This window comes from Cyprinus carpio, chromosome A21 (assembly GCF_018340385.1).
Source record: "Cyprinus carpio isolate SPL01 chromosome A21, ASM1834038v1, whole genome shotgun sequence".
NCBI classification, from domain to species: domain Eukaryota; kingdom Metazoa; phylum Chordata; class Actinopteri; order Cypriniformes; family Cyprinidae; genus Cyprinus; species Cyprinus carpio.
In genome coordinates, this window is record NC_056592.1 from 7,029,105 (window position 1) to 7,055,436 (window position 26,332).

The 26,332-nt window shown below is 37.0% G+C and overlaps 1 protein-coding gene across 3 annotated transcripts; it reads left to right on the forward strand.

Moving 5' to 3' along the window:
- Window positions 1-148: 148 nt before the first annotated feature.
- LOC109054818 (cytospin-A-like) lies at window positions 149-24,651 on the forward strand. 3 transcript variants are annotated; one of them, XM_042778802.1, is made up of 16 exons: window positions 149-342; window positions 6,630-6,810; window positions 6,951-7,095; window positions 7,232-8,883; window positions 10,747-10,954; window positions 11,472-11,545; window positions 11,668-11,843; window positions 11,962-12,125; window positions 12,403-12,530; window positions 15,330-15,408; window positions 15,703-15,789; window positions 16,703-16,868; window positions 17,755-17,857; window positions 22,191-22,307; window positions 22,559-22,618; window positions 23,975-24,651. In XM_042778802.1, the coding sequence occupies exons 2-16, from the start codon at window positions 6,667-6,669 to the stop codon at window positions 24,062-24,064; spliced, it is 3,393 nt and encodes a 1,130-aa protein (XP_042634736.1). In that variant the 5' UTR covers window positions 149-342; window positions 6,630-6,666; the 3' UTR covers window positions 24,065-24,651. The 3 variants fall into 3 exon arrangements, with proteins under 3 accessions (XP_042634736.1, XP_042634735.1, XP_042634734.1); XM_042778801.1 differs by having other exon boundaries at window positions 149-354; window positions 15,700-15,789; window positions 23,975-24,650; XM_042778800.1 differs by having other exon boundaries at window positions 15,700-15,789; window positions 23,975-24,650.
- Window positions 24,652-26,332: the final 1,681 nt, after the last annotated feature.

The window sequence follows — 26,332 nt, forward strand, 5'->3', positions numbered from 1 at the left end:
CCACCTTTCAAATTTTGTTTTTATCAATACCAGTGTAGTCAACACAAATAAAATCTTCAGCAAAAGCCGTTTTTGACCAAGACTTTTATTTTGAAAAATATAGCAATTTACTGAAATAAGGCGTGACCGCGTATTGTTTCCCGCTTCACATCGCGTTCGGTCGGTTTTCTGCTCGGTACGAGGACTGTGAATCACATCGCTCCGCTGCCGGGGAGTGGGAAAGCAGAGATTTTTTCTACAAAAATAAATAGTTTATTTTCTTTTTTGTAATGAGGACGTCAGTCTGCATTCATTCGGATAACGTTAACGTTACATCCTAGGAAGTTCCCCGAGGAGCGCGAGGTAACTTAAAATGTAACGTAATTTAAGTTTTTATCCTCTCCTCGATCGATGTCGTTTCTTCTTCTGAATTGTGTCCCAGCTCGACTGTGGTAAATAACACTTCAGGCCCTCCGGGAGCTTTTAAAACTTTTATTTTTTCCTAAATGAAAAATCATTTATACTAGTAATATAACAGTGTATCGTGTCGCCAATCTTCGTTTGATGTCAAAGCAAACTGCAACTAACGTATATAACTGACAAGTTCTTTTCTTGATGGAAATAATGTTGCGTTTATCATAGATGACTCATAATAACTTATATGTTCATGTAAATTATTATGATGGCAGCTGTGCCAGTGACACGTTCCATGAATACAGTGCACTTTGGTTTTGCACGACTCATTTTTTTAAGCTTTAAAGACACAAATGCTACGATTATTTATTTATATATTTTCGTAGTGAGATCTATTAGGTATGTTTGACAGCTAAGTATTTCGCATGAAAAATATCTAATATTAAACAGATTTAAGTCCTCCCTTTAAAGTGGTGATTTTGGGCCTATCCCACATCAGAGGACTTCTGGTAAATGTCATCATTTTGATTTATTCTAGATCATTATTGTGAAGCATGTCACAGTATTTTATGTAGACTATATATATGTGTGTGTGTGTGTGTGTGTGTGTGTATATATATATATATATATATATATATATAACACACACACACACACACACACACACAGTAAAAAGTCTGTATCAAAATAGTAGTTATTTAAAAAACTATATCCACTGTCCATCTTCAGAATGTGTCATTAATGGCAAGAGAATTTCCTTTGGAATGGGTGTCTATGGCATCCATAGCTTTTTCTGATGAAGGCATCTGATGAGTTGGTTTGAACTGATTCTAGCAGGCAGCAGCACATTCCAGTCAACCCAACACCCCGAGACATCCAAAGCATTTTGGGGAGTGCTTCAGGCTAGAGTATGTGGGTAATGGCAAACCCTCTTAGCTGGTCATGTAAGATTGATTGCAGTTACAGTAGGAATAATTTTAAATTTAGTAGCTGGAAATCTTATTGTTATAGTTACATATGGCGTAGCTTCTTTTATTGAGCAATTCTGCCAAAAAATACTTTGTTGATGAATTGGACTGCTTGAAGTACTGTATGGAATTTTCTTCAGTTCTTATTTAGGGGAAAAGCACCTGAGGAGTATTTTTCTTGGTGCGTAACAGGTTCATCTGTCACTTTTATTGCTTTCAGATTCAGAACTCAATGCTTTTCCACAGCTCAGCAGTGATTGGTTAGTCATGCATTTTAAGTGCTGAGATTCAGCGTGTCAAGTTTAACTTTCAAAATGTGTGGCCTTTTGCTAATCCTCATTTCTTAAAGTCAATGTGAAATCAAAACTATTTGCTTTCATAATAAATGTTCCTGGACTTATTGTGAATGATTTATTGATTCAATGATTCAGTGGCTATGCTAAAGAAAGAAGGGTTTGTCTTTATTAGTGATGCACCAAAATTATTAGTATTTATTTTTTACTGAAACACGTAATTCTGTAATTAAATTTGGGTAATTGTGTTATCAAATTTGGTATGCTGTTTAAGGTGTTGTGTTCACAGATGAAAAGTTATCATAGTAAAGTTATTCGGCATGTCGAATAGCCATCTCTCAATATTTCAGCCGCACAAATATTTTTTGTTTGCAAAATAACTAGTATTTATAATCAAAACATCCCTTCAACCTCCTGGCTCCATTCTAGTATGTAAAGCCTCATTTCACAATCCAGGCAATTCCCAATGGATAAAATCAGGTACCGCCCTGTTTTTTTCTCATTGAATATCCTGAGGGTTGTGAAACCTGTTTCATGTTGACTTGATTTCAAAATGTCATTTATAAAATCATAGAATCGGTTATAATGGCTCATTTTATATAAAATGCTGTTATGTTTTGCTTATATGTGTGCTGTTTTTGTCCTATGAGCACTTCATTAGAAATTAGTATTGGTTTTTAACAGATTTGGGTGGAAATGACTGCCTGTGTGCCCAGTGGGATGTCCTGTGGACACTGACCCAGTTGTATCCCTCTTGCGCAGACTCCGCTCTGCTTGAGCACATTAGCAGCTCTCAGAGGAATGATTTCATTGAATGGAGGTCTTATTAGTAGCGTCATGGTTCTTATGTCTCAGACTAGGTTTGTCAAAAGTACCGACTTCCGTACCAGATGGTATTAAAATGTAAAAATGTGACGATTCCCGCTTGAGCAGATTCTTATACACCTCTGGCCATTGTGTTCATGCAGCTAACAGATTTGTCTGTGATTGGCTACAATGATCATCGCTTCACTCTCTTCACCGAGCACTTACACAGATACACAGGGGAGCGTTTGAAAGCCGTGTCTATCAGTGGATCCCTAGACTATCCGGCTTTCAAATGCTCCCGTGTGTATTTAGTGGTTTTCAGTCCTGGTCCTGGGGACCCACTGCACTGAACATTTTAAGTGTTTGAAGCATAAAGATTTAAATGGTGGTTGTCACAAAAACTTGACATTTATTCAAACAAATTAAATATTGAAGAACAGTAAAAAATGATAATGAAAATTTCATATAGTTAGTTTTTCTAGCCGACTAATGAGTTCATGGTCACTGAATATGTTTTTCTGTAGTAAATCTGATGTTACGTGACATATTGTTTACAAGCTATTGTCATCTTTCCGCGTTAGAAACACTGAGCGATTACATGAGACAGGATACAGATTTCGGTAAGTTATGCTCTTTTCTTTTAACATACCTTCGGATGTTCATTTATGTTTATTTTATGCTGTAACCACTATTAGAACGGAGATTATCAGTTCACAGCGATTTGTCACTCCACATCAAACAGTGCCAATATGGCATTTAATATTTGAATATTGTAATGAAATGGACAGAATTTGAAATCTGAGACATTTTTTTCATATCAAAAGTAACAAATAACAAAGTTTATTGCAATTTATTGGATGGGAGTCGTGCTACAATGTTCCGTTCATTATCTGACAGGCTAGATTAATATTTTCTTAGGAATTATGAGTCAATATCATTTCATAAAAATGAGAATCGATTAAAATCAGTATATTTTTACCCAGCCCTAATAGTTATCATTATAATTATTGCTCTTGGTGTGAATGGGGCTTAAGATAGTTTTGTTTTGGAATGTTTACATCTTCAGAATTTTGAAACATTTAGAAATGTAGTTTTAATTTGTTTTTTCTCTCTATATCTGATTTTGTTCGGACATCTGTGTTGAAGATCGCCATCTGAACAGGTGCTCAGATGCTTCTTTATGTACCTGGAATGACCTTTGACCCTGAGAGACAATAAAAGACATGCAAGTTCTTGGCATAGTCTGAGTTTACTTGAAAGACAAAACCACCACTCCATTCTCAAAAGCTTTGAAAGCATCTTTTTTATTTATATAACCTCCACTTTGGAGTTGTAGAGTGTGTGTGATACATGTCAGGATATTGTAACCGGAAATATTCAATATTGTTTTCATTTTAAAGACTTGATTCAGAGATTGCACTCTCAGCTTGGATTCCACTGGCAGTCATTGAGTTTGTCCTGTTACCTGATATGAATTTGCTTGTGTGGTCCCTCATGTTTGAGGCTGTGTGTTTTTAAATAATTTTTAGAAGTGTGTTGATGGATATGTCTATGTTGAAGTGTTGTCACGCTGCGGTTCAGCACGCTCCGATTTGTGCGTATGCCCAGTAGCTGTTTGCATATCGAGCATTGAAATCAAGTTTGGAGGGAATGTTTTGGGTTTGATAGATAGTTGCCTGCAATGACGTCTAAAGTGGGAATTTAACTTGGGCCGTTAACTCTGCTCAGCTGAAGAATTTTACTGCAGAGTATCTTTCTTTTCCTGCAGGGTTTGTCCACTTACATTTATGATTTTTACAGTTTCCGAGATGGACTTGAAGAAAATGACCATAATGTTCCATGCTAATGCTTGTTAAAGGAATAGTGCTGTCATCATTTACTCCCCCTCATGTCATTCCAAATCCGTATGACTTTCTTTTCTTAGTGGAATATAACAGAAGAAACTTTAAAGAATGCTGGTAACCAAGCGGTTTCAGTACCCTTCGACTTCCACTGTATGGCCAAAAAACAACAATAAGGCAATTTTCAAAATGTTGTTTTCACTGTTCCACAAAAGAAAGAAAGACATACAGATTTCAAACAACATGAAGTTGAGTACATGTTGACAGAATGTTTATCTTGCAGACGTTGTTGAATAATTTTGTCCCGTTGCTTTTATTGACTCTCTATGGGCTTCTCCCTTGACTTCATGCCTCCACGTCCCCCCGATAGTCTCATAGACAGTAAAAGATTGCCTGGGAGCTTCTCCTCCTGTCCATACGGTAATTTCTCTACTGTGCGACAGAGAGTCGCGGGTTATGACGCAGTCGTTAGCCTATTTTTACAAAAACTGCTTCTACGGGGCCATAACGTAAGATACAAGGTAATGGGGCCTTTTATACATTTTCGTACATTTTATACATTTTATACAGTTTCTTTAGAAATAATAAATGGACAAATGGAATCTTTAAATGCCTCAGATGTAAAGTTATTCGCTGTCAAAGTGACGCCAAAATGAATGGGAGTCAATGGAATGCTAACAGCAGGTGGGGGTCCGCTAGCCAATGGTGGCGCCCAGGGATGCTTCAATAAAATATGAAACCCTGCCCCCCTGGTTTTTTCACCTGGTCCCTCCTCCTTGACACACACGCTGAATGCCAGATTGACGCTCTGACCCCTTTCGTTTGCCAGCTTCCATGACTGAAATGGAATACGCTGTGTTTTCCGCCAACCGGCAACCCGGGGTGCCGAAATACAATTGGGTAAACTGGCAGTGGGCGGTTTTCACAAACCAAAACAGAGACGACATTCCAACTCGGAACGCACATTTTCAAAGGAGAGTAACTGACTGTAGCATTGTTTTTTAGGAAAAAAAAAAAATGTTAACTTGGCATGTTTCTTAAATATCTGCAAACATATTATGCTATTTGTATGCTTTAATAGAATCAAAAACTTACATACAGCACCTTTAATGTATCTAAATTCTTTCGGTAAGACGGTGAGTTGTGGTGCTTTTTGTTTTGACTCCTGTTCAAACATAACTTAAAAGGCTTGTGGGAAAAATAGGGCTGTTTAGGCTGGTGTCTTTCTCATCTGTTTGCCATCAAAGTATCCACATCGCCGCAGTTTCAATTTGCAAAGAGCAGTTGCATCAAACAATGGTATAAACATCATTCAATGTAAATTGTGATAATCGGAATTAATAATCGCAATTACAATTTCAAGGGAAAAATCAACAATTATGATTTGTCATAATCGTGCAGCCCTAAGGCCTCATAAGGGCAAGAAAAAGGTCAGAGCTCAATAGCTACATGAGCACTGCAGTGAAGTCTCTGGTTCTTGTTTGTTAGTAGTTACATCAACATGTGAGTACACTTATCCTTGCACAGATCTCTCTTATAATATATGCTAGTTTTTACTGTATTTGATGAATTTTTACCTTATTTGACTTCAAAATTGGAGTAAAGTTCACACACACAAACAATTTCATTTTTCAAATAGCTTCTTTTTTTCCCCTCTGTACTACGTATAGCTGTTGTATTTTTTCTAGCCTCTAGCCTAGCCCTGCTGCCCTGGACTTTCAAAGCCTTTTAAGGCTAGATGCAGTTGGTCAGTTCCTCCAATGGGCCTGGCCTCCTCCCATGATGATGTGATAAGAAAGGCAGTTCCATCCTCTTCGGACCCTCCTTCAATCACACGGTTTTGTGTGCATTCAAACTCTGGCCAATGACTGTTTTCCCCTAAAGTGTCTGAGTTTACAGTGTGTGCTAATAAGCTGCATAAATAGAGTCCTCGGGGACCATAATGTTACATTCCAGCTGTCTCCAAGAAAAAACATAGACTTGTACACTGTGTGTTCCCCGAGTAAAATAACCAGTGCTGGAGTAAGGTAATGAGATATTTCAATTAAAGCTCTACAGGATTGAAAGGTTTGAAGAAAAACATTATGTGGTAGAGATGCCTTTGTGATGTATGTTTTTTCTACAGCTGGGTTTACTTAGCACTGCATGGCATTCTGTTCAAAAACATATTTTTTAAATGCTGTTTTGTATTTTCTGAAGGAGTGGGGTAGCTTATTCGAAATTTCCATTCAGTATTAACTAGTTCTGCATTTTTGGTTGGTCCATTTGAATGTGCATAAAACCGTAAATTTATCCAAATTACTCATTGGCCATTTTCCTTCATTTAGATTACGCTGTAAATGTATCAAGAACCTGGAGCCAAGCATGAAAAAGGCGACCAAGACCACGGCCGCCACCTCCAGAACCTCAGCGGCCACTAAAGCCCCAGGCAGACCAGAGGGAAGCAGCATTATGGGCACAGGTGGCAAGATGACGAACAAAACTCAGAGTTCAGCTCCACTGCCTAAGGTAACTGTTCAGTATGGAGGAAGCTAAAACATTTGTATTTAATCATTATATTTATATGTTGAACCAAGTGCCAGCTAAGAATGTTGCATTGTGGTTTGTCTGCAGCAGATGATTAACTTAATGTTTTGTGTGCTAACCAGGCAAAGAGCAATGATGATCTCCCAGCGGTGAGTGCAGGAAGTGGAGCAGTATCCGTTAGCAACAGTAACACTTCTGCTAGAAACAAGAGAGGAAGCTCCTCTCAGAACACTAACACCACTGAGACCAGGTCCAAGACCAGTTCAGGTAGTGCTAAGCATTGCCTTGGTTCTAAAGAAGTGTTTTGTTTGTGTTGCACAAATACTTTGATACCCACAACACAGCTAATGCAATATCCATAAGAGTTTGGTGGTTATGGAAGTATTCCTACTTTCTCCTGTAGGTCTTTCAGGAAGGCGTGCCATGTCATCCACAGCCAAGGATCCAGGCACGTCCCGAGAGAACTTGCGAGAACGTACCAGAGCTAGTGTTGCCAAAAAGCTTGTTGTACCCACAGATGCCATGCTTCCGAAGCGATCACGATGCCGTACCGTAGCAGAGACAGATTCTCGGATGAGCAAATCTCGCTCAGGCAGCCAGATTAGCCATAAAGCAGTGCTGGAGTGTCAAGTGAAGGACCTGCTGGGCTTAGATAAGAGCAAAGACCTGGAGATCCTCCATCTCCGCTCTGAACTTAGAGGTATGAGAGCCCAGCTTGGTCTGGAAGAACTTGAGGCCCCTGATCCAGAGCAAGCATCTCAAGAGACCAAGCAGCCTCAGGAGAAAGAGGTTTCTCCTGTGATCAGTGCCACAGATGTGGAGTCCACTCTCCTCCTCCTTCAAGACCAGAACCAGGGCATCCTTGATGAGCTAAATATGCTGAAGAGTGAAAACCGGATGCTGAAGGATCGTCTCAATGCTCTCGGCTTCTCTCTGGAGCATCATCTAGACAGCCCTGTCAAAGGTCTGTGCTGCCTGTCCCTAAGTCCTGAGCCTGTAGCGGCTGGCTGTAGTGGAGGTCACCGTGAAAACAGTGGGGGTGGTATGTGTGCATCTTCTGCAGAAGGCTCTGTTCAAGGCTCTACTGAGGACCTGCTGTCAGAAACGAGACGTGTAGGCCCTCCTGATGCAGTGGACAGTGAGTGTAGTGAGGCCTATCAGCCAATCACCTCCAGCGATGATGCTCTGGATGCACCTTCAGGTTGTGGATCATCTTCTGAATCAGAAGAAGGGCCACCAAGCCGGGAACATTCCCGCAGGGGCAGCAGCGGGAACACCAGTGAAGTTTCCATGGCCTGCCTGACTGAGCGCATCCATCAAATGGAGGAGAACCAGCACAGCACAGCAGAAGAACTCCAGGCCACTCTGCAGGAGCTTTCAGACCTGCAGCAGATCACACAAGAGCTGACCACAGAGAATGAACGCCTGGGCGAGGAGCGTGCCATTCTGGTCGACTCCCTCTGTCAACAAGGGGAGCGTCTGGAACTGTACGGAAGACAGCTGGACTACTTCCGTGGCCTGCTTGACGAGCATCGGGTGGCCTACGCCAAGGATGATGAAGATGCCAAAAGCGGCCGATATATGGAGCTGGAAAGGCGCTACGCCGAGCTTAACGAGGGCTCACGTTTTGAGCGGGAGCAGCTGCTGGGTGTTCAGCAACAGCTAAGCAGTGCTCTCAAGATGGCAGAACAGGAGAATGCAGAAGCCCAAGGCCTGATGGGAGCATTGAAGGAGCGTGTCCATGTGGCGGAGAGAGCTGTGGAAATGGAGCGGAGGGAGCGGGCAGTCGCCAAAGCGGAGTTGGAAGCGCTGAGGGTAGTGTCTGAAGGGGGGCAGGTGGAGCTGAATCGCTGCAGGATCCAACTTGAGCAAGAGAGGCAGAGAGTTGCCCAGCTCCTCTCCATCCACAACGCAGGGGATAAGACAGACATACGCCACCTGCTGGACAGTGAGAGATTAGACAAAGAGCGAGCAGAGGCCAAAGCAGCTCAGTTACAAGAGGAACTGGGGTACACACGCAGTGAAGCTGCCCAGCTGCAGGAGGCAATTAACAAGGTGAAAATGACACACTTGGATAACTCATACCTTTGATGATCTTTAGTTGTCTTAAGCTGCGTCTGAGACGCATGCTGTCTGAATAAGTACTACATTTTGCCTACTGTTTTATAGATTCAGACATACTACCCTTTTTACTTAATGTTTTACACCTGCCATAACATTGTCTGAAAATGCCTACTTTACATTAGCTTAGTATTAGCATTAGCATATTAGCTTGCAAGTCACAAGCTAGCAACCACCCAGATCACCATATCATTGTGATATCAAGTTTTGAACAGGCATTTTGATAGGTAATATGTAGTTAGATGAAATTTCAACTTCTTGAAAGTCAAACAAGAGTTTCCAACTTTTGCTTTGAGTGTAGATATTGAGCAACCAGTTACTAGCCAGTGTTGGGGGTAACGCATTTCAAGTAACATGAGTTACGTAATCAGATTACTTTTTTCAAGTAACTAGTAAAGTAACGCTTTATTTTTAATTTATAAGGTTACTTTTTCAAATAAGTAACACCAGTTACTTTGTTTCCCCGTGTATTGACTGAGAGCTCTCCTGTCCTCATGTTGAGAGTGATCGGGAGTAAATGCAGAGGTGTTGTGTGCGCTGTGTAAACATGATGTTACTGTAGTTCTAGACTGAATGTGAACATTCATTTACTCAACGCACTTGTACAAAAACAGATTCAGTATTCCTCAAAATTAATAAAAAGGAGTCCAGCCCAGATGAGAAAAAGTAACATAAAACATTACTTTCCATATAAAGTAACTAAATAATGAGATTAGTTACTTTTTTTTAGAGATTAACGCAATATTGTAATGCATTACTTTTAAAAGTAACTTTCCCCAACACTGTTCCTAGCAACAAGCTATAACCCCTCAGAATTCCAAGCAGTCATGTACAATACCCTGGCAACCACCCAGATCACCCTAGCATTGTGTTGTGGTTTTTAACAGGCTTTAGCATGTGCTTAAAGGGTTACTCCACCCCAAAATGAAAATTTTATCATAAATCACTTACCCCCATATAATTTCAAACCCGTAAAAGCTGTGTTCGTCTTCGCAATTTAAGATATTTTGGATGAAACCAGTTTGTGACTGTCCCAAGACATCGTCAGAATAGTCCATCTGCCATCACTGGTTCAATCTCAATTTTATGAAGCGACTCGAATACTTTTTGTACGGCAAGAAAAAAAAAAATGTATTCAACAATTCGTCTCCTCTGTGTCTCTCTGCATCACCATAGCGCCATTTTGGAGAACATCCGCTGAACGCAAATTATGTATGCTATTCTGTGTCAGCCGCGACACAAGGATACATTTTCTATGTATATTTACCCTTCAATTTGAATGAAAACGGCACACCTGTGCAGAGTGGCTGACACAGAAGAGTGTATGGTGCTTGCATTCAGCAGATGTTCTCCAAAATGCCGCTACGGTGATGCGGAGAGAAACAAAGGAGATGAATTGTTGAATAAAGATTGATGTTATTTTTGTTTTCTTTGCGTACAAAAAGTATTCTCGTTGCTTCATATGGTTACGGTTGAACCACTGATGGCAGATGGACTATTCTGACGATGTCTTTCATACTTTTCTGGACCTTGACAGTGCAATTTACTTGGCAGGTAATGGGACAGTCACAAGCCTCTCGGTTTTCATTCAAAATATCTTAATTGTGTTCCGAAGACAAACTAAGCTTTTATGGGTTTGGAAGGATATGGGGGTAAGTGATTAATGATGACAATTGTAATTTTGGGGTGGAGTATCCCTTTAAAGCACAGTTATTGATCCTCTGAGTAGTAGGAGCAGTGTACTGTATATTTTCCAACATGTATCTCTGCTAATGTGTATCTTTGTGTTCACTAAAGCTTGAGGGTGAGTTCCGAGCATTTCGTGACGATGTCCAGGCACAGTTAGCGGAGCAGAAGCGGCTACTTGAGCAGCAGTGCTCTGAGCTAGAGGAGAAGGACACAGAGATTGCTGACATGAAGGAGACCATCTTTGAGCTAGAGGATGAAGTCGAGCAGCATCGTGCTGTCAAGCTCCATGACAACCTCATAATTTCTGACCTGGAGAGTAAGTCAACACTATAATTAATTCACACACATATACAAAAAAAAAATATATATATATATATATATTTTATAATTCTATAAATTTTTCTGGTGTTGACCAAAATGTTTTGTTTTGCCAACATTGTTGTTACAAATTTGTAACAAACAAATTTTTCTGGTGTTGACCAAAATGTTTTGTTTTCATTATCTTGTGGTTATTCAGGCTTCTGTCCACATAGAGGCATCATTGAGCTATCGGAGTAGACAATACCGATATTATCTTGACCTGACTTTTCTTTAGCTTTCAGTTTCAGTTTCAACATACTTGATAAGTTTAAATACAATATTACCATAACATCAATACAAATAAATTAGAGTCTTTTAAAATAATGGAAAGTCTAAAAGATAAATGTATAAAAATAAAATAAAAAAATTAGGTACTTGAATAAAATGAAACAAAATTAACTTTCAGGAACACATGAATGATATTTAGCTTTCATTATAAATCTGTATTCATTTCTGGCATTTTTCCACCTCAGATTCTATCAAAAAACTTCATGATCAGAAATATGACATGGAGAAAGAGATTAAGGTTCTTCACCGAAAATTGCGGGTAAATTTTCCCTTTTTATTTGCTTCCTTTGTGTTGTGTATATCACACTGTTCCATTTATTATATAATTTATTAATTCATTAATGTTTCCAAAAGAATTGAATTGACACCTGTCACTCACAGGAGGAATCAGCCGAGTGGCGTCAGTTCCAAGTTGATCTGCAAACAGCTGTTGTAATCGCTAACGAGATCAAGACAGAAGCTCAGGAGGAGATCGGAGACCTGCGGCGCCGCTTGCATGAAGCTCAGGATAAAAATGAGAAGATGAGTAAAGAGCTGGATGAACTAAAGAGCAAGAAGTAAGAGAAGATGTCATGAAAATTTACAATGCAGTGTGGGATGTAGACAGGATGTGTGATTATTTTTGTGCAGATATTTGCGTATGATTTGAGCATCAGTGTGTGTCTTGCGTTACAGGCAGGAAGAGGAGCGTGGCAGAGTGTATAATTATATGAATGCCGTGGAAAGAGACTTGGCCGCACTAAGGCAGGGGATGGGCCTGAGCCGACGGTCCTCCACTTCCTCTGAACCTTCACCCACTGTCAAAACACTCATCAAGAGCTTCGACAGCGCCTCACAAGGTTCATAAATTCATGCAGATTTATGATGATACATGCTCACATTTAGGGTATTGTGACCTAGTGTTTATAGATCTAGATGGGTTGCCAAAAGATTGTAGCTTATTCAAACCTCACAAGGACCTCACAAGTGTGCTCAAGGGGCTTTTGATTAAAAATATGATTTAAATGACAAATTAGCCATTTGATAGGTTGGCATGCAAATATATAAAAACCTATTCCATTTCCTTTTATAAGTCACATAAACTGTCTGTTTTTCCATCTGTTTTTCTATATACAGGTCCCGTTCCAGCCAGTCCTACCGATGCTGTTGCTGTTGCTGTTGCTGCTGCTGCCGCTATTTCCAGAACGCCTCTCAGTCCCAGTCCCATCAAAACCCCTCCAGCCGCTGCTGTTTCTCCTATGCAGGTATGAACAATTACAATTAATGAAAGGATGGAAATAGTCATATGTTAAATGCACAATACAGTTTTGGCCTATTCTACCACCAAATGTTTCATATCGAATTACAATAATAAAGTAGTAATAATTTTTAAAAACTTTTTTTAAGTTATAAAATAAGAGTATTTATAACAAATAAGTTTGAAGTTTGACATCATTGCAGAAACAAAATATTAAAACAAAATATTAGGACTCAAAATTAATGCGTTAAAGTAAACTCATTTTAGCAGCACTAATTTTATTAACGCGCGATTAACGCAGTGTGCATTTTCTGCCCATAGTTGGAGAAATGGAGATGTACAGTGTTGCCAACTTAGCTTCTTTTCCAGACCCCTTTAGCAACTTTTTTTTTCTCACCAGTACTGCCGCACGAGCACCAGTTCTTGCTTTCCCAGCGCGCGCACACCTCTTTCTCTGCGTCTGCTCTGTTCAGCGAGCGGCTGAGAGGAGCAGTGCTTTCAATTAAAACGCATATTCTGTTGCTTCTCTAATTTTACATGCAAGTATAGCCAAAATCACAGCACAGCTATTGTCTTCATCTTATGTGTATTTGAATTCATCAGACATGTATTTGAATTCATCAGATGCCCATGTTGATTAGAGTATTAAAAACTTGAAAAGTATTAATTTAAGGTACATTTAGAACAGATAAAAATGTATGATTATGTTGCGATTAATCACGAGTTAACTCGTGACATGCAATTAATTGCAATTTTTATATTTTAATCAATTGACAGCCCTACAAAATACTTAAAACAGTAACACTACTGTTCAAAAGTTTGGGTCAGTAAGATTTTTAATCAATTTTGAAAAGAGGTCTCTTATACTCACCAAAGCTAAAACAGCAGTATTGTGAAATATTGTGACGTTTTGAAATAACCATTTTCGATTTTAATATATTTTAAAATGTAATTAATTTTATTTCATTCATTATTTTCAGCAGCCATTACTCCAGTCTTCAGTGTCACATGATCAGTCAGAAATCAATCTAATATGCTGAACAGCATTTATTCAATGTCGAAAACAGTTGTTTCATTTTAATGCATCCTCGCTGAATAAAAGTAAACATTACTTTGAACAGCATTTATTTGAAATAAATCTTTTTATTATTTTAAATGTCTTTCATTTTAATGCATCCTCGCTGAATAAAAGTATTCATTTCTTTAACAAATAAATAAATCATACTGACCCCAAACTTTTGAATGGTAGTGTATTTGTCATAAATATAACTGAATATATTTAAAGCCATTGTAAAAAATCTCATCTTAAAAGTAAACTGAATTTGCAGTGGGAGAGATGGGTCTCTCTGATCACTCTAGCAGATGTCTGCATTCTTCTCCATGGGGATTTTCTGACCTAACCCCTGTCTGTCAGACGAGATCTCCAGACCTGCTGTGCTTTCCTTCTTGCTCTCACACTTGTCCTCCACGGATGTCCTTTGCTGCGTTGTTTTTTTTCCTCAAAATGTGCCAAAACAGGATGTTTTTGTAAGGAAAGAAAAAAATGAGGCAGTTTGACGTACTTTGAGTACAAAACATATGCAAGGCACAGAGATCTTGTAGTGTATTTGTGGCGAATTTGAGTTTATTATTGGTGCTTGTTCAGAATTTGTTGAGAAGGAGGTTTACATTTGAATACCCAGTTTTAGATAAAACATGGGAAAAATCCCATTGACTGGCACTGAAGGATGGGTTCTAAATCAGAGGACCAGCGAATCATAGACCATGTTGTGGGCTTTTGACTTGGGCCAGTAAAATTACGCCTTGCAATCACCCACAGCACCCTAGTATCATGGCGACAGTGAAATATTGTTATATTGGTAGAAATATTGTTTTGACATCCCAAAGTATCACAGCGAGATATAACATGCATAAGGTTTTTGATATTGTCATTTTGCTGGGAATATATAATTATAATAGAAGCAACATCACGTTTTAATGCTTAAAGACTGTCATAAGACTAATCTCATAATCTTTAATGGTCTCATGAATTTTCAATAGTGTCTGTGTTTAAAATATTAGTAACAAAACAGCTTTTGAGTCGTTAAGTTTAACTCATTTCTTTGAATCAGTTGAAACTGCCTGTTTCAGAGAATTACTTTAAAACTCAGAATTGAGGCCTTGTATTTTTTGTGTTTTATTATTAAATTACAGTATGTACCATGTATTTACATGTCTCATATACTGTGTATTGTTAAATTGGTCCATATTATCAATTATTATTTTGAACTAAAACTATTACTGTATATATATTGTATATGTTTTTATTAATTGAAAGAAAGCTGAAATAAAGTAAAATTTAAATATTAAGTGAAAAACCTAAATTTGATCAAATAAGTTGAAGTAAATAATATAGCTATATACAAAAACTATTATGTATATAAAAATCATACAATGAAATTAAATAAAAAAATATGTATATAAATGAAAATCCAAAAATTAAATCTAATGCAAAATATTAATAAATACTATAACAGCATATCAATAAAATTTTAAATAACAAAATTATTAATTATAAATTATTCTTAATTTAGTTTTTTGAAAAACCTCCCTATATTTTTTATTGTTATTTTAAATCTGCTTGGCAAAAAATGGTTTGGTTGAAATTAAGGTTCCTTCAAAATCACCCTGCTATGCCGCTTCAGAGAAAATAATAAAAAATGAAAAAAAAAAATCTAAATGTATCCAATATTTATTATTTATTGTAGCTATATTGACCAACCCTGTTGTGCCTTTATGCATGTTTTTTTTTCTCTGTATTTTACAGAGGCACACCGTAAGCTCAGCCAAACCTCTGTCGTCAATGCTGGACAAGAGGCCTAGCTACACGGACCTGAGCATACCAGGTGGGATGACGTTAGTCACACTTGAAATCTAACTCTTTGATCTTTTGGTCTTCCCTCACACTGGTTTGATCTAGTTATCCAGAGGCGAACTCAGAGTTAAAGGTCATGTGTAATCGTGCTGTACCGTTTCCCTCAGGCTTAACATTTGCAGTTAATGACCACTGAGATTGTGTGCCAGGCCTTGAGAAGGAAGCAGGATATTTATTTTAGAAGAGCAAAAGCTTAGTCATGCCACATAAAGCCTGTTGTTCTTTGTCATGATTATATGTGTGTATTTATGTAATTCAATAGCAGACCACCTCCTTCGGACCTCACCTGTAACACGCCCCAGCTGCAGCCTCCAGAGGGTGACAAACATAGATTCGACTAAGTCCATATCAGGTATGTATGTACTCGAACCATACATTTATTCAACATTGTGTGTTGTGACATTAAAGGAATAATTCACCCAAAAATGAAAATTTGCTGAAAATTCCCTCTCAGGTCAGGTAGGATTTTGGAGATTTGGAGAAATTTAGCATTATATCACTTGCTCACCAGTGGATCCTTTGCAGTGAATGGGTGCCATCAGAATGAGAGTCCAAACAGCTGATAAAAACATCACAATACTATACAAATAATCCACACAACTCAATCAGTTCATCATGTTCATGTCTTCTGGAGCGAAAAGCTGCAAACAAGAAACAAATCCATCAAGGTGCTTTAACTTTAAACCGTCAGTTTTTGGCAAATTAACCAGTTCATAAATCATAATAATGCTTCCTTTAGTGAAAAAGTCCATCTCCATCAACATATTTGTTTAGAACTGTTTTGGACTGTTTTTGCTTGTAAACAGTGCTTGATCTGTGCATATTTCTTTCCTGATTCAGACGACATGACTGTTTTACTTGTGGAAGCAATATTATGTATAGAAGACTCATATTTTGGCGAGAAGTGATGGTGTAAAGTTAAATCATCTGGATTGGTTTCTTACAAACAGCTTTTTATTTCACAGGATGTTAACTGATGCAGTGAATTGTGTGGATTGTTTGTGGATTATTGTGATGTTTTTATCAGCTGTTTGGACTCTCATTGTGACGGCACCCATTCACTGCAAAGGATCCAGTGGTGAGCAAGTGATGTAATGCTAAACTTCGCCAAATTTGTTCTGATGAAGAAGCAAACTCATTACATCTTGGATGGCCTGTGGGTGAATACATTTCAGCAAATTTTCCTTTTTGGTTGAACTATTCCTTTAACAGCACACTGATTTTATAATAATTATCAAACTGTCCATGCATCCTGTACTTGACAGTTTCTCGCAGAAGCAGTGAAGAGTTAAAGAGAGATTTGTCGGTAACAGATGCATCAGCGCCATCGTCAGTCATCACGTTAGGCTCGTCTTCTCCCCAGCTGTCTTTGTCGTCCAACTGCTCCTCCCCAACTGCCTCCGTCACGCCCACCACACGAGGACGTTTACGGTAAGCAGCGGAGCTTCCTTGTTTTTCTATTTGCCTTAATCTCTTTTCTGTTAAGCTCTGCTCTGGCTCTTCTTTTGTTGACTTTCTAGAAGACTCTTTCTCGCTGTCATGTTTCTCGCTGTGTCACACTCTATCTCTGTCTCTGTCTGCTCGCTGCGGTGTTGACACTTCTGTTTTGATAATGGATGTCACCCCTTTGCCTGTCCTGAAACCTGACCGTGGGTCCACCGTGGCTTTTGAATAGGCTGTTGGAGGAAGACGAATCATTCTGCACTTTCCTTTATTATCAAAAGAATTTCCTTCTGGTTGTAGTATTAACTTCCTTGCTGGAAAAATCCAGCTAGAACCAACTTCTGATAGTAGCTAGTTTTACTCAAGTGCTGGCTGGTTGAAACTGGAATTCTTTTGTTTATTATAATTTAGAACATAATATAAAATAAAAAAGAAATAAATTCTAAACAACAACAAGTAATTATTATATTATTAGCATTATTATTATTTATTTTTTTTTAAAAAATTTTAATTATTATATATTGTCAATTTTGTTTTTTTTTTTGTTTTTTTCAGAATTACAGATTATATGCCATTTATGTCAATGAGACACTGCCAATTTGCTAATTACTGCAATTTTTAATATAATTATACTCTTCAGTGCAGTGAGTTGCATGTCCTTGTAGGTAAGATGATCTATTTTTACAATACAGAATCAATGTTCAATTTATGAATTGTTATAGTGGCAGTGTCAGAAAGATCTTAAAGTTGGTGCATCCATCAGGTCAATGCATCTTGATAGAATTTCCGCTCAGAAATGAAGGATGGTTTTTGCTATTAAAGTTGAATCCAATACAAAGGAACTGTGTTGTTAAAGTGATTGATGTCTCTTTAGAGAGGAGCGGAAGGACCCTCTGTCTGCGTTAGCCAGGGAATATGGAGGATCCAAGAGGAATGCTCTGCTCAGGTGGTGCCAGAAGAAGACTGAGGGTTATCAGGTACTGTTTTTTTTTTTGTTTGTTTGTTTTTGTACATTTATTTGAGTCGCTTATGATATTAATGGTCAAGCACAATATATATCGATTCCCATATTGGTATCAGCCAATTTTTTTTTTTTAATTGGTTATTATAAAATAAACATCTGCATTTATAATAATGTCCATCATATTGATTATCGGTCATAACGTGAAATATATTGACCCTAAAAGAAATAAAAGAAATTAAAACTTCAAACTGTGTATCTTTGAAACTTGAAAAAAATAAATCTAAATTAAACTCACATGCACACACAAGTAACAATTATCAAAAAAAAAACCCATCAAAAAAACCAAACAATCATGAAAAAAGCAATTGTATCTGTTTGCATCAATGATAATTATCAGAAATGTTTCTTGAGCAGCAAATCATGTTAGAATGATGTCTAAAGGATCATGTGACACTGAAGACTGGAGTAAAGATGCTGAAAATTCTGCTTTGCCATCACATGAATAAATTTAGTTTTTATATATATATATATATATATATATATATATATATATATATATATATATATATATATATATATTATATATATATATATATATATATATATATATATATATATATATATATATATTAATCCTCTTCGTCCCATGTGAGACATAAATCTATGCATATTTAAAGAATTCATAGATTTAAATAAAATTATATTTTAAAATATTATATTAAATATTACAATTGAAAACAATATTTTACAATCGTACTGTTTTTAAAGTATATTTACAGCTTTGGTGAACATAAGACTTACTTCAAAAACATAAAAAAAAATCATAACAACCCAAAAATTTAGAAAGGTATAATATTACAGTTACAGTTTTCAAAACCTGAAACTTTGTTTATTACCAGGTTTAAATTAGATTTTTAATCACAGATTTTCAGTGTGGTTTCAACCTTGTTAAACAATAGAAATGGTTTCATTATTTCAGTATAGCTTAAAATGTGTTCACTTGGGCAATTTCACAGCTGTCAGCATTCAGGTATTCTTGTTTGAGTGTGTTTGCTTTTTAAATGGAACATGGCCATGCATAATGTATAGGTTCACCTTCGATTGCAATGACTCTTCTGCCGTCAAACATCTTAAATGTTTTCCATTCAGAGAGGGTTTCGGACCATGATGTTACCATGGTTTCCCTCAAGCCAGGAAGTGTGCTACATTTCTCCTGCTTCGTGCCCTATGTCACAAACAGAAAACCTCTCAGCCAGTCAGAGCATAGAACCCTTGTGGGCACAGATTTGTGATTTTAAAGTTATGTTTTCCTTTTAATTTCATAGATTCTGAAATGTGCAGTTTGGAGTTTTTGTCAGTTTTATCACCTTCAGGCAAATACATTTTTTCTTTCATTTATCTTTCAGTTTTGGGAGTTCTTTTGTCTTTTTGACACCACTATCCCATAACCCAGCCGTTTCTGTCGCCTTCTTTCTCTCTGGATTTTGTCTGTCTCTCAGTAAGTGTGCATGTGATTGATGGAAATGTCCACCAGTGGATAAAAGCCATTTTTCACTGAAACTCTAATGTGTTCATTACAAGCGGCCTGGCTTCACTTGGAGTGCACTTTTTGCAGCAAGCTGCCTCTGTTTCTCCATTTTCAATGTGATTATCCTAATGCTCTCTCCCCTAGGCCTTCCTGTTTTTTTGCACACAAGACCTCTTTTCATTAGCTGCTTGCTTTGAACACTGGCACACAAACGAGAGAGGACACGGGGAGGATGTCTTGATGTCTTCATAACCCACTCTCTTCAAATGGTTCTGTTGTGCTGACGTTCGTTTAGCTTCAAACAACATGGCTGAAGTTTGTACACTGAATCGTAAGGGAGGGTTGGGTTGTAAATGTAACTGGCTAGTGAAGAATGAAATGACAGTTAATGCTATTTAAGGAATTTACACTTGAATTGAAAACATAATTGACCTTTTTTACTTCCTCACTACATGTTCCAGGTCCTACTTTATTTATTAAGTCAGTTCCTCTCAAGTTCACACAGGTGTTTAAGGAAATAACTAGAGGTGCAGGTCATTGCTTGTATAATGACATTCATTCATCTTATAGTGTGCCGAAAGTATCCTAATACTTTTTGAGGACACTTACTACGAAAAGCACTACCATAGTCAGTGGTCAGTGTGCTAGCACAGATCTCTTGACAAAAAACAGGGCATCATTATCAGTGTGAGACCACTTTGGTGCTCCACAGACCTGGGTCTGTTCCTGCCTCTCCATCTCCTGCTGCTGTGGCCCACTCTGATGAGCTCATCACTTCCTTCCACTCCACTCTCTGTGGGTTGCCACAAAGCTCTGCCAATTTATGGCATCCCTTTGCACGTTTACACTGGCCTGCCACATCTGATAAAGGCTGTTACTCTTTTTGCTTGTGGGTGTGGGTGATAGCGTAATCTGAAAGAGTGATTTTGTTTCTTTTGGAAATTCAAATGTAGTTAAGAGGAATGGGTGAACAAATATGTTCCAGTAACTTGTCACCATACAGCCTACGTATTTCAATCTGGATTCCAGATATAACAAACAAAGCAAATCTTGGGAACAAAAAACACATATAATAGAAAAAAAAGCATAATGATGCTTTTTATGACGCTTGCTGGCTGCTTTACCATAATTGGACCAACATAACCTCTCAGAAATTTGGGATCGGTAAAGAAGTCTCTTATTCATGAATGCTGCATTTATTTGATCAAAAATACAGTGAAAACAGTAATACTGTGAAATATTATAATTTAAAATAACTGTTTTCTAATTGAATATATTTTAAAATGAAATTTATTTCTGCGTTGGAAAACTGAATTTTCTGCATCATTACTCCAGTCTTCAGTGTCACATGATCCTTCAGAAATCTTTCTAATATGCCGATTTTGTGTTCAAGAAACATCTATTATTATTATCAGTGTAAAAAAACAGCTTAGTATTTTTGTGGAAGCCATGATACTTTTTTCTTTAGCAGAAAGTTTAAAAGAACAGCATTTATTTGAAATATATATTTTTTGTAACAATGTAAAGTCTTGGTTACACTTTATTTGAAGGGGTGTGCATAAGACTGACATGACACCTTCATAATCATGACATGAGACATGTCATGAATATAATACAACGGTCATTCGCTCGGTTAGGGTTAGGTCAAATAATGTCATCTTTGCATTAAAAATTACATAACTTTGATTTAAAAATTACATAACTGAGTGAATGACACTTAATGACAGTTGTCATAAACATGCATAAACCTCCTTCATATTCATGACATGTGTCATGTGATGATTATAAAGGTGTCATGTCAGTCTTATGCACACTCCTTCAAGTAAAGTGTTACCAAAGACTTTACTGTCCTTGCTGAATAAACATATTAATTTCTTTCAAAAAAGTCTCACCAGCTACAAAATTTTGAATAGTAGTCTATATGTACAAATGCAACACGTGAGAGCTGTGGATCAGAGGAGGGCATTAGTTGAGCAAACACTGATGGCATTAATGAACGCAGAGCCTCTTTCCTGGTCACAACAACACCATAAATGGCCCCCAGGGAGTCGGATGGCTACTTCCGTGTATGGATTGAAGCATGTGTGAAGTATGTTGATACAGATAAGCAAGGCTGTTGAACAAACACTTCAGCACAAGGCGAGACTTTCAGTTAGTGAATAAGTAGGTGAACACTGCTCTCAGAACAGCGTTAAAGTTCAATTTGGTTCCATTTTGTGGAACGCGTGAGAAAATAGTCGGTGTGCAACAGTGTAACTAGAATACATCTCATCCATCAATGTCTAAGTGTTGTAAACATATGTTATTTTTTAAACGATTGTTACTTACAAACCGTTTCTGACTCAGAAATAGTGCATTTTATGTATGTAATTCTACACAGAATTTGAAATTTATTTTCACACATTCAGTACTGATTATGAACAGAATTTTGCTTAATATTGTATCATGTGTTCACAACCTTATCTATGGCTGAAAGCACTAAATGGGCAAAATATTTACTAAACAAACAATGTAATGTTTGTGTGTAATGTAGCAACATAAGTTTTTTTGTCAACATACGCTTTAAGTGTCTCCAAATAAGATAGGCATGCTTAATTGTATGAAAAGCAATGTTTCCAACGTTTGTGTAAACACTGAAAAAAGACATTATTTCTGTCAAGATTTACAGCTGTGGCTCTTAACTACACCCATAATGTCACAGGGACACCGAAAGATTCACTGCTTCTTCAGTCCCCTGAATCACCCACCCAATCCCCTCAGTTCATCTACTGAAATTGTAATTATTGATCTTTTTACTCCCCCCTCCGCAAACACGCAGAACATTGACATCACCAACTTCAGCAGCAGCTGGAATGATGGGCTCGCTTTCTGTGCCATTCTTCACACCTATCTGCCGGCACATATCCCTTACCACGAGCTCAACAGCCAGGATAAGGTCTGTACTCACACACACAAGACAGGAACAGGGTGAATTCAGGTCAATTGGACAGCTTTTGAATTTGACTGAAAATGTACCTGATCTCACCCTAAATGTTCCTTCTTGAATATCAGTTATATATCATATCATATATATATACAAAAAAAAAATAAAATATTATGTATGTATATTTTAGAGAAGACTTGCATATAATTTCTAATAATTCAATTCATTTATTGACATCAGTTCTCCTTGCTTGTGTTTTGCAGAGGCGGAATTTCACTTTGGCTTTCCAGGCAGCAGAAAGTGTGGGAATTAAATCGACACTGGTGAGTTTAATATAAATGTCACAGCTAATTAATATATACATCATATTACAGTGCCTCGGAATCTAATAAAAAAATAATACTTTCATTCAAGCAAGGATGCATTAAAATAATCAAAGGTGACAGTAAAGACATTTATAATGTTATAATGGTTTCAAATAAATGCAGTTCGGTTGAGCTTTTTGTTCATTAAAGAATCCTGGAAAAATGCATCACAGTTCCACAAAAATATGATGCAACACAACTGTTCTCAACACTGATAATAATAAGAAATGTTTCTTTAGCAGTAAAACAGAATATTAGAATGATTTCTGAAGGATCATGTTACACGGAAGACTGGAGTAATGATGCTGAAAATTCAGCTTTGTACCACAGGAATATTTATTTAAAATATATTCAAATAGAAAACAGATTTTTTAAATAAAAAAATATATATATAACTTTTTTTATGGTGTGGTTTTTAATCAAATAAATGCATTTTAATAACTTTGCTGTCAGAGGAGGCATGTTTTATCCAAGCCTTTTTATCTTTCTTAATGAAATTCTGTTGAAAATATATGATCTCAGTATGATATACAATCTCTTTGAGATCTGTTAATAAATCTTCATTTGTATTGAATTTCAGCATTAGTAGATCTCTCCGCCCTGTTCGTAAATACTATCTGCAGCTGTAAAACATTAATACTACCAACAATGACTTCACTTCACTGACATAACATCTCATATTGAGCAAAATCCATATTCAATATTCAACTGTGAAGACTTAATCAATGCTCCTCCTAATTTATTTTCCTTCAAGTGTTTTCTTGTCAAAGCCTGTTTGATTACAGCTAATTTAGCCTTTTAGGTACGTTTTAAAAATGAATGCTTTTAATCTTGTGATTTTTTTTTTTTTTTTTTTTTTTTTTTTTTTTTTTCACTTCCACCCTGTCATTTCATTACCATTCATTCTATATAAATATTATCTGATAAAATCATCTAAGATAAGCCTTTGTTGTTTTGTCTTGTTGCTAAATCTTTTTTTGGTTTTAACATGTCACTGTAAAAAGGGCAACACATACAAAGACTGAACCAATTAAGTTTGTATTACTTAGACAGTGTAGTAACAGTAGTAATATCACATTATTAAGCAGTTTCAGTGGAGAAAGTATGTTCCCTGTCTTGAAAAGAGGCAGCAGTATTTAATTCAGCACCTGTTATTAGTTTAATGCTTTCATAAAGCTGTGTTATTTGCTCTTTGCTTAACAAGCTGTGGCAAGATACTTGTTTATCATAGCACACAATGCCACACATACATTATTTTTTCTGACCAGTTCCTCTTGCCTTTCCCCCATCTGACTCAATCTCTCTGTCTGACAGGACATTGGTGAAATGGTGCGCACAGAAAGACCCGACTGGCAGAGTGTCATGACCTACGTGACGGCCATCTATAAGTATTTTGAGACCTGAGAATCTTCTTGAATGGCTGTATTGGCAGCTTCAGTCTTACCTCGGTTCGCCTTCCTTGCTGCGGAATGCTACTCCCAAGATGCTACGAATTTTCCAGAGGCCTTAGCTGCTTACTGTTTCTTCCAGTGTTTTCCCAAAATCCTGTATGGCTGCAGAAACAGGCCAGATCCTACTAAGCTTCTCTGAACAGCAGTGCTTTTAAAGAGAAGTGGGAAGTCGGTGGGATCATGAGCCAGCAACTTCCTTTAAGAACATTGCAACACTATTTAAAGTGTATCGTGCCAACCGAGCAACGAAAATGTGTATCTCAGAATACGATTGCCTTTGAAAGATGCCTTGTTTTCTAGTTTTCTCAAAAGGATGGCCTCACTATGCCAGTATTGGTCTTAGGTTATCAGTATTTATTCCAAAGAGTGATACCACAAATGGTGTTTTTTGTGTTTTCCTTAGCATGAATAAGCTGAAATCTTTCTAATTTAGTATTTTTTTCTAATAAAAAAGACATTAAAGGAATAGTAGTTCACCCAAAAATGAAAGTTTGCTGACAATTTATTCACCCTCAGGCCATCCAAGATGTAGATGAGGGGTTTTTTTTTCCCTTCTTTTTTTCTTCATCACTTACTCACCAATGGATCCTCTGCAGTAAATGGGTGCCATCAGAAAGGATGTGTTGCTTAAAAACATGGATTTTTTTTCACTTCACAAGGTGTTAATTGATGGACTGGAGACATGGGGTTTACTTGATGATTTTTACGATGCTTAAATCACCGGTTTTTGGCTCTTATTCTGACGGCACCCATTCACTGCACAGGATCCATTGGTGAGCTAGTGATGTAATGTTAAATTTCTCCAAATCTGTTCTGATGAAGAAACAAGCTTATCTACATCTTGAATATCCTGAAGGTAATTAAATTTGCAGCAAATTTTCATTTTGGGGTGAACTATTCCTTTAACGTTCAACCTACTTTTGTTGATATCAAAATGTTTTTTTTATTATTTTGTTTTTATACACTAAACGAAAGCTAATTTTGAATCTAATATGTAATTTGTAATGAAGCTGTATGGCAAGGTGTGTTTTTTTTTTTTTTTTTTTTTTTTTTTTTTTTTTTTCAATGCTCATTCCAGCTGATCTTCCATCACTGAAAATGCTGCAAGAGTTTGTTTGTTTGAAATATCAGCACAAATGAAAAGCATGGCTGCTTGTTTTCTGTTTTACAGGATATTTTTCAGTATTTCGTTCCTTTTTATCAATGCACTACTAATCCTTATTTGACACACAAAGCCAGCTGGGTTCTGGAAGCTTGCTGATTCAGATTGAGTTTGTCCTATGGGTGTTAAAGCACAAATAAAAAAGGCTGAATGTATATTCACTGATATGAAATATGAAATAAGATGACTACAATCCATCCACACTGTCGGCTCATGGTTAAATCATGCATTGTACCTCTCCCATGATATACTGTACGTCAGTCAAAGATAAGCCTCTGTATACAAATTGAAGCCTTACATGGAAAAGGAATAGCCAATAGCACAATTGATAAACTTGCTCTGCTGTCTTCAGTGCACTGCTTTTTTTAACATGTTTGTTTTGTGTTGTGGCTAATTTGCTAAATCGAGACATCTTTGAAGGGATCAAGTGGGTTGCAGCAGATTTATGCCGGTAATCACAGCAGTTCAAAGTGAATTTTATGTCAAGGGTAAGTCATGTTTGTTGCAAAACTATAATTTATTCCATTTAAGTTACTCTGTCATGTTTTGCATGATAGATTTTGTTTGAGAATCCTCTGTGGTGTATCGGTTTGTTTATACGTGGAAATGTCATTGACACTGACATTGAATTACCTAGAAAAGGTCAGTAGTGACAAGGATTATTTTTGTTTGGATCATCTTGTGAGATGTGGGTTGTGACCTAATATAGAGTTTGATATGAAGATTTTGATTTGAACCAAATCACGTCATATCTTGCTGTGCTTTCCTATAAAACTTAATTCATATTTGTATAAATCCCAGAATGTCTTTTTGACGCTACAAATACTTTGTTTCACAAAGAAAGAATCCTAAAGCACTGTACGACATATAAAGGAGAGGATTTATAAAAAAAAAAAAAAAAAAAGTAAGGTTTCCTGTTAGCAAGGTTTTGTGAGAACAATATTTGTGTGCACAAATACAGTCTGATATTTTTAAATCCGTTTAATGTGTTGGTTTTATTTGTGAATGTGTTTGTGCTATGGTTTTATCAATATTTGTTGTAACCAGTGTTATTGTAAA

Bases quoted from the DNA above. Each gene is read 5' to 3' on its own strand.
- LOC109054818 (XM_042778801.1), top strand. From the start codon at position 6,667: ATGAAAAAGGCGACCAAGACCACGGCCGCCACCTCCAGAACCTCAGCG. The intron at 11,546-11,667 runs GTAAATTTTCCC...TGTCACTCACAG, and splicing joins TTCTTCACCGAAAATTGCGG to GAGGAATCAGCCGAGTGGCG. The intron at 22,308-22,558 runs GTCTGTACTCAC...TGTGTTTTGCAG, and splicing joins AGCTCAACAGCCAGGATAAG to AGGCGGAATTTCACTTTGGC.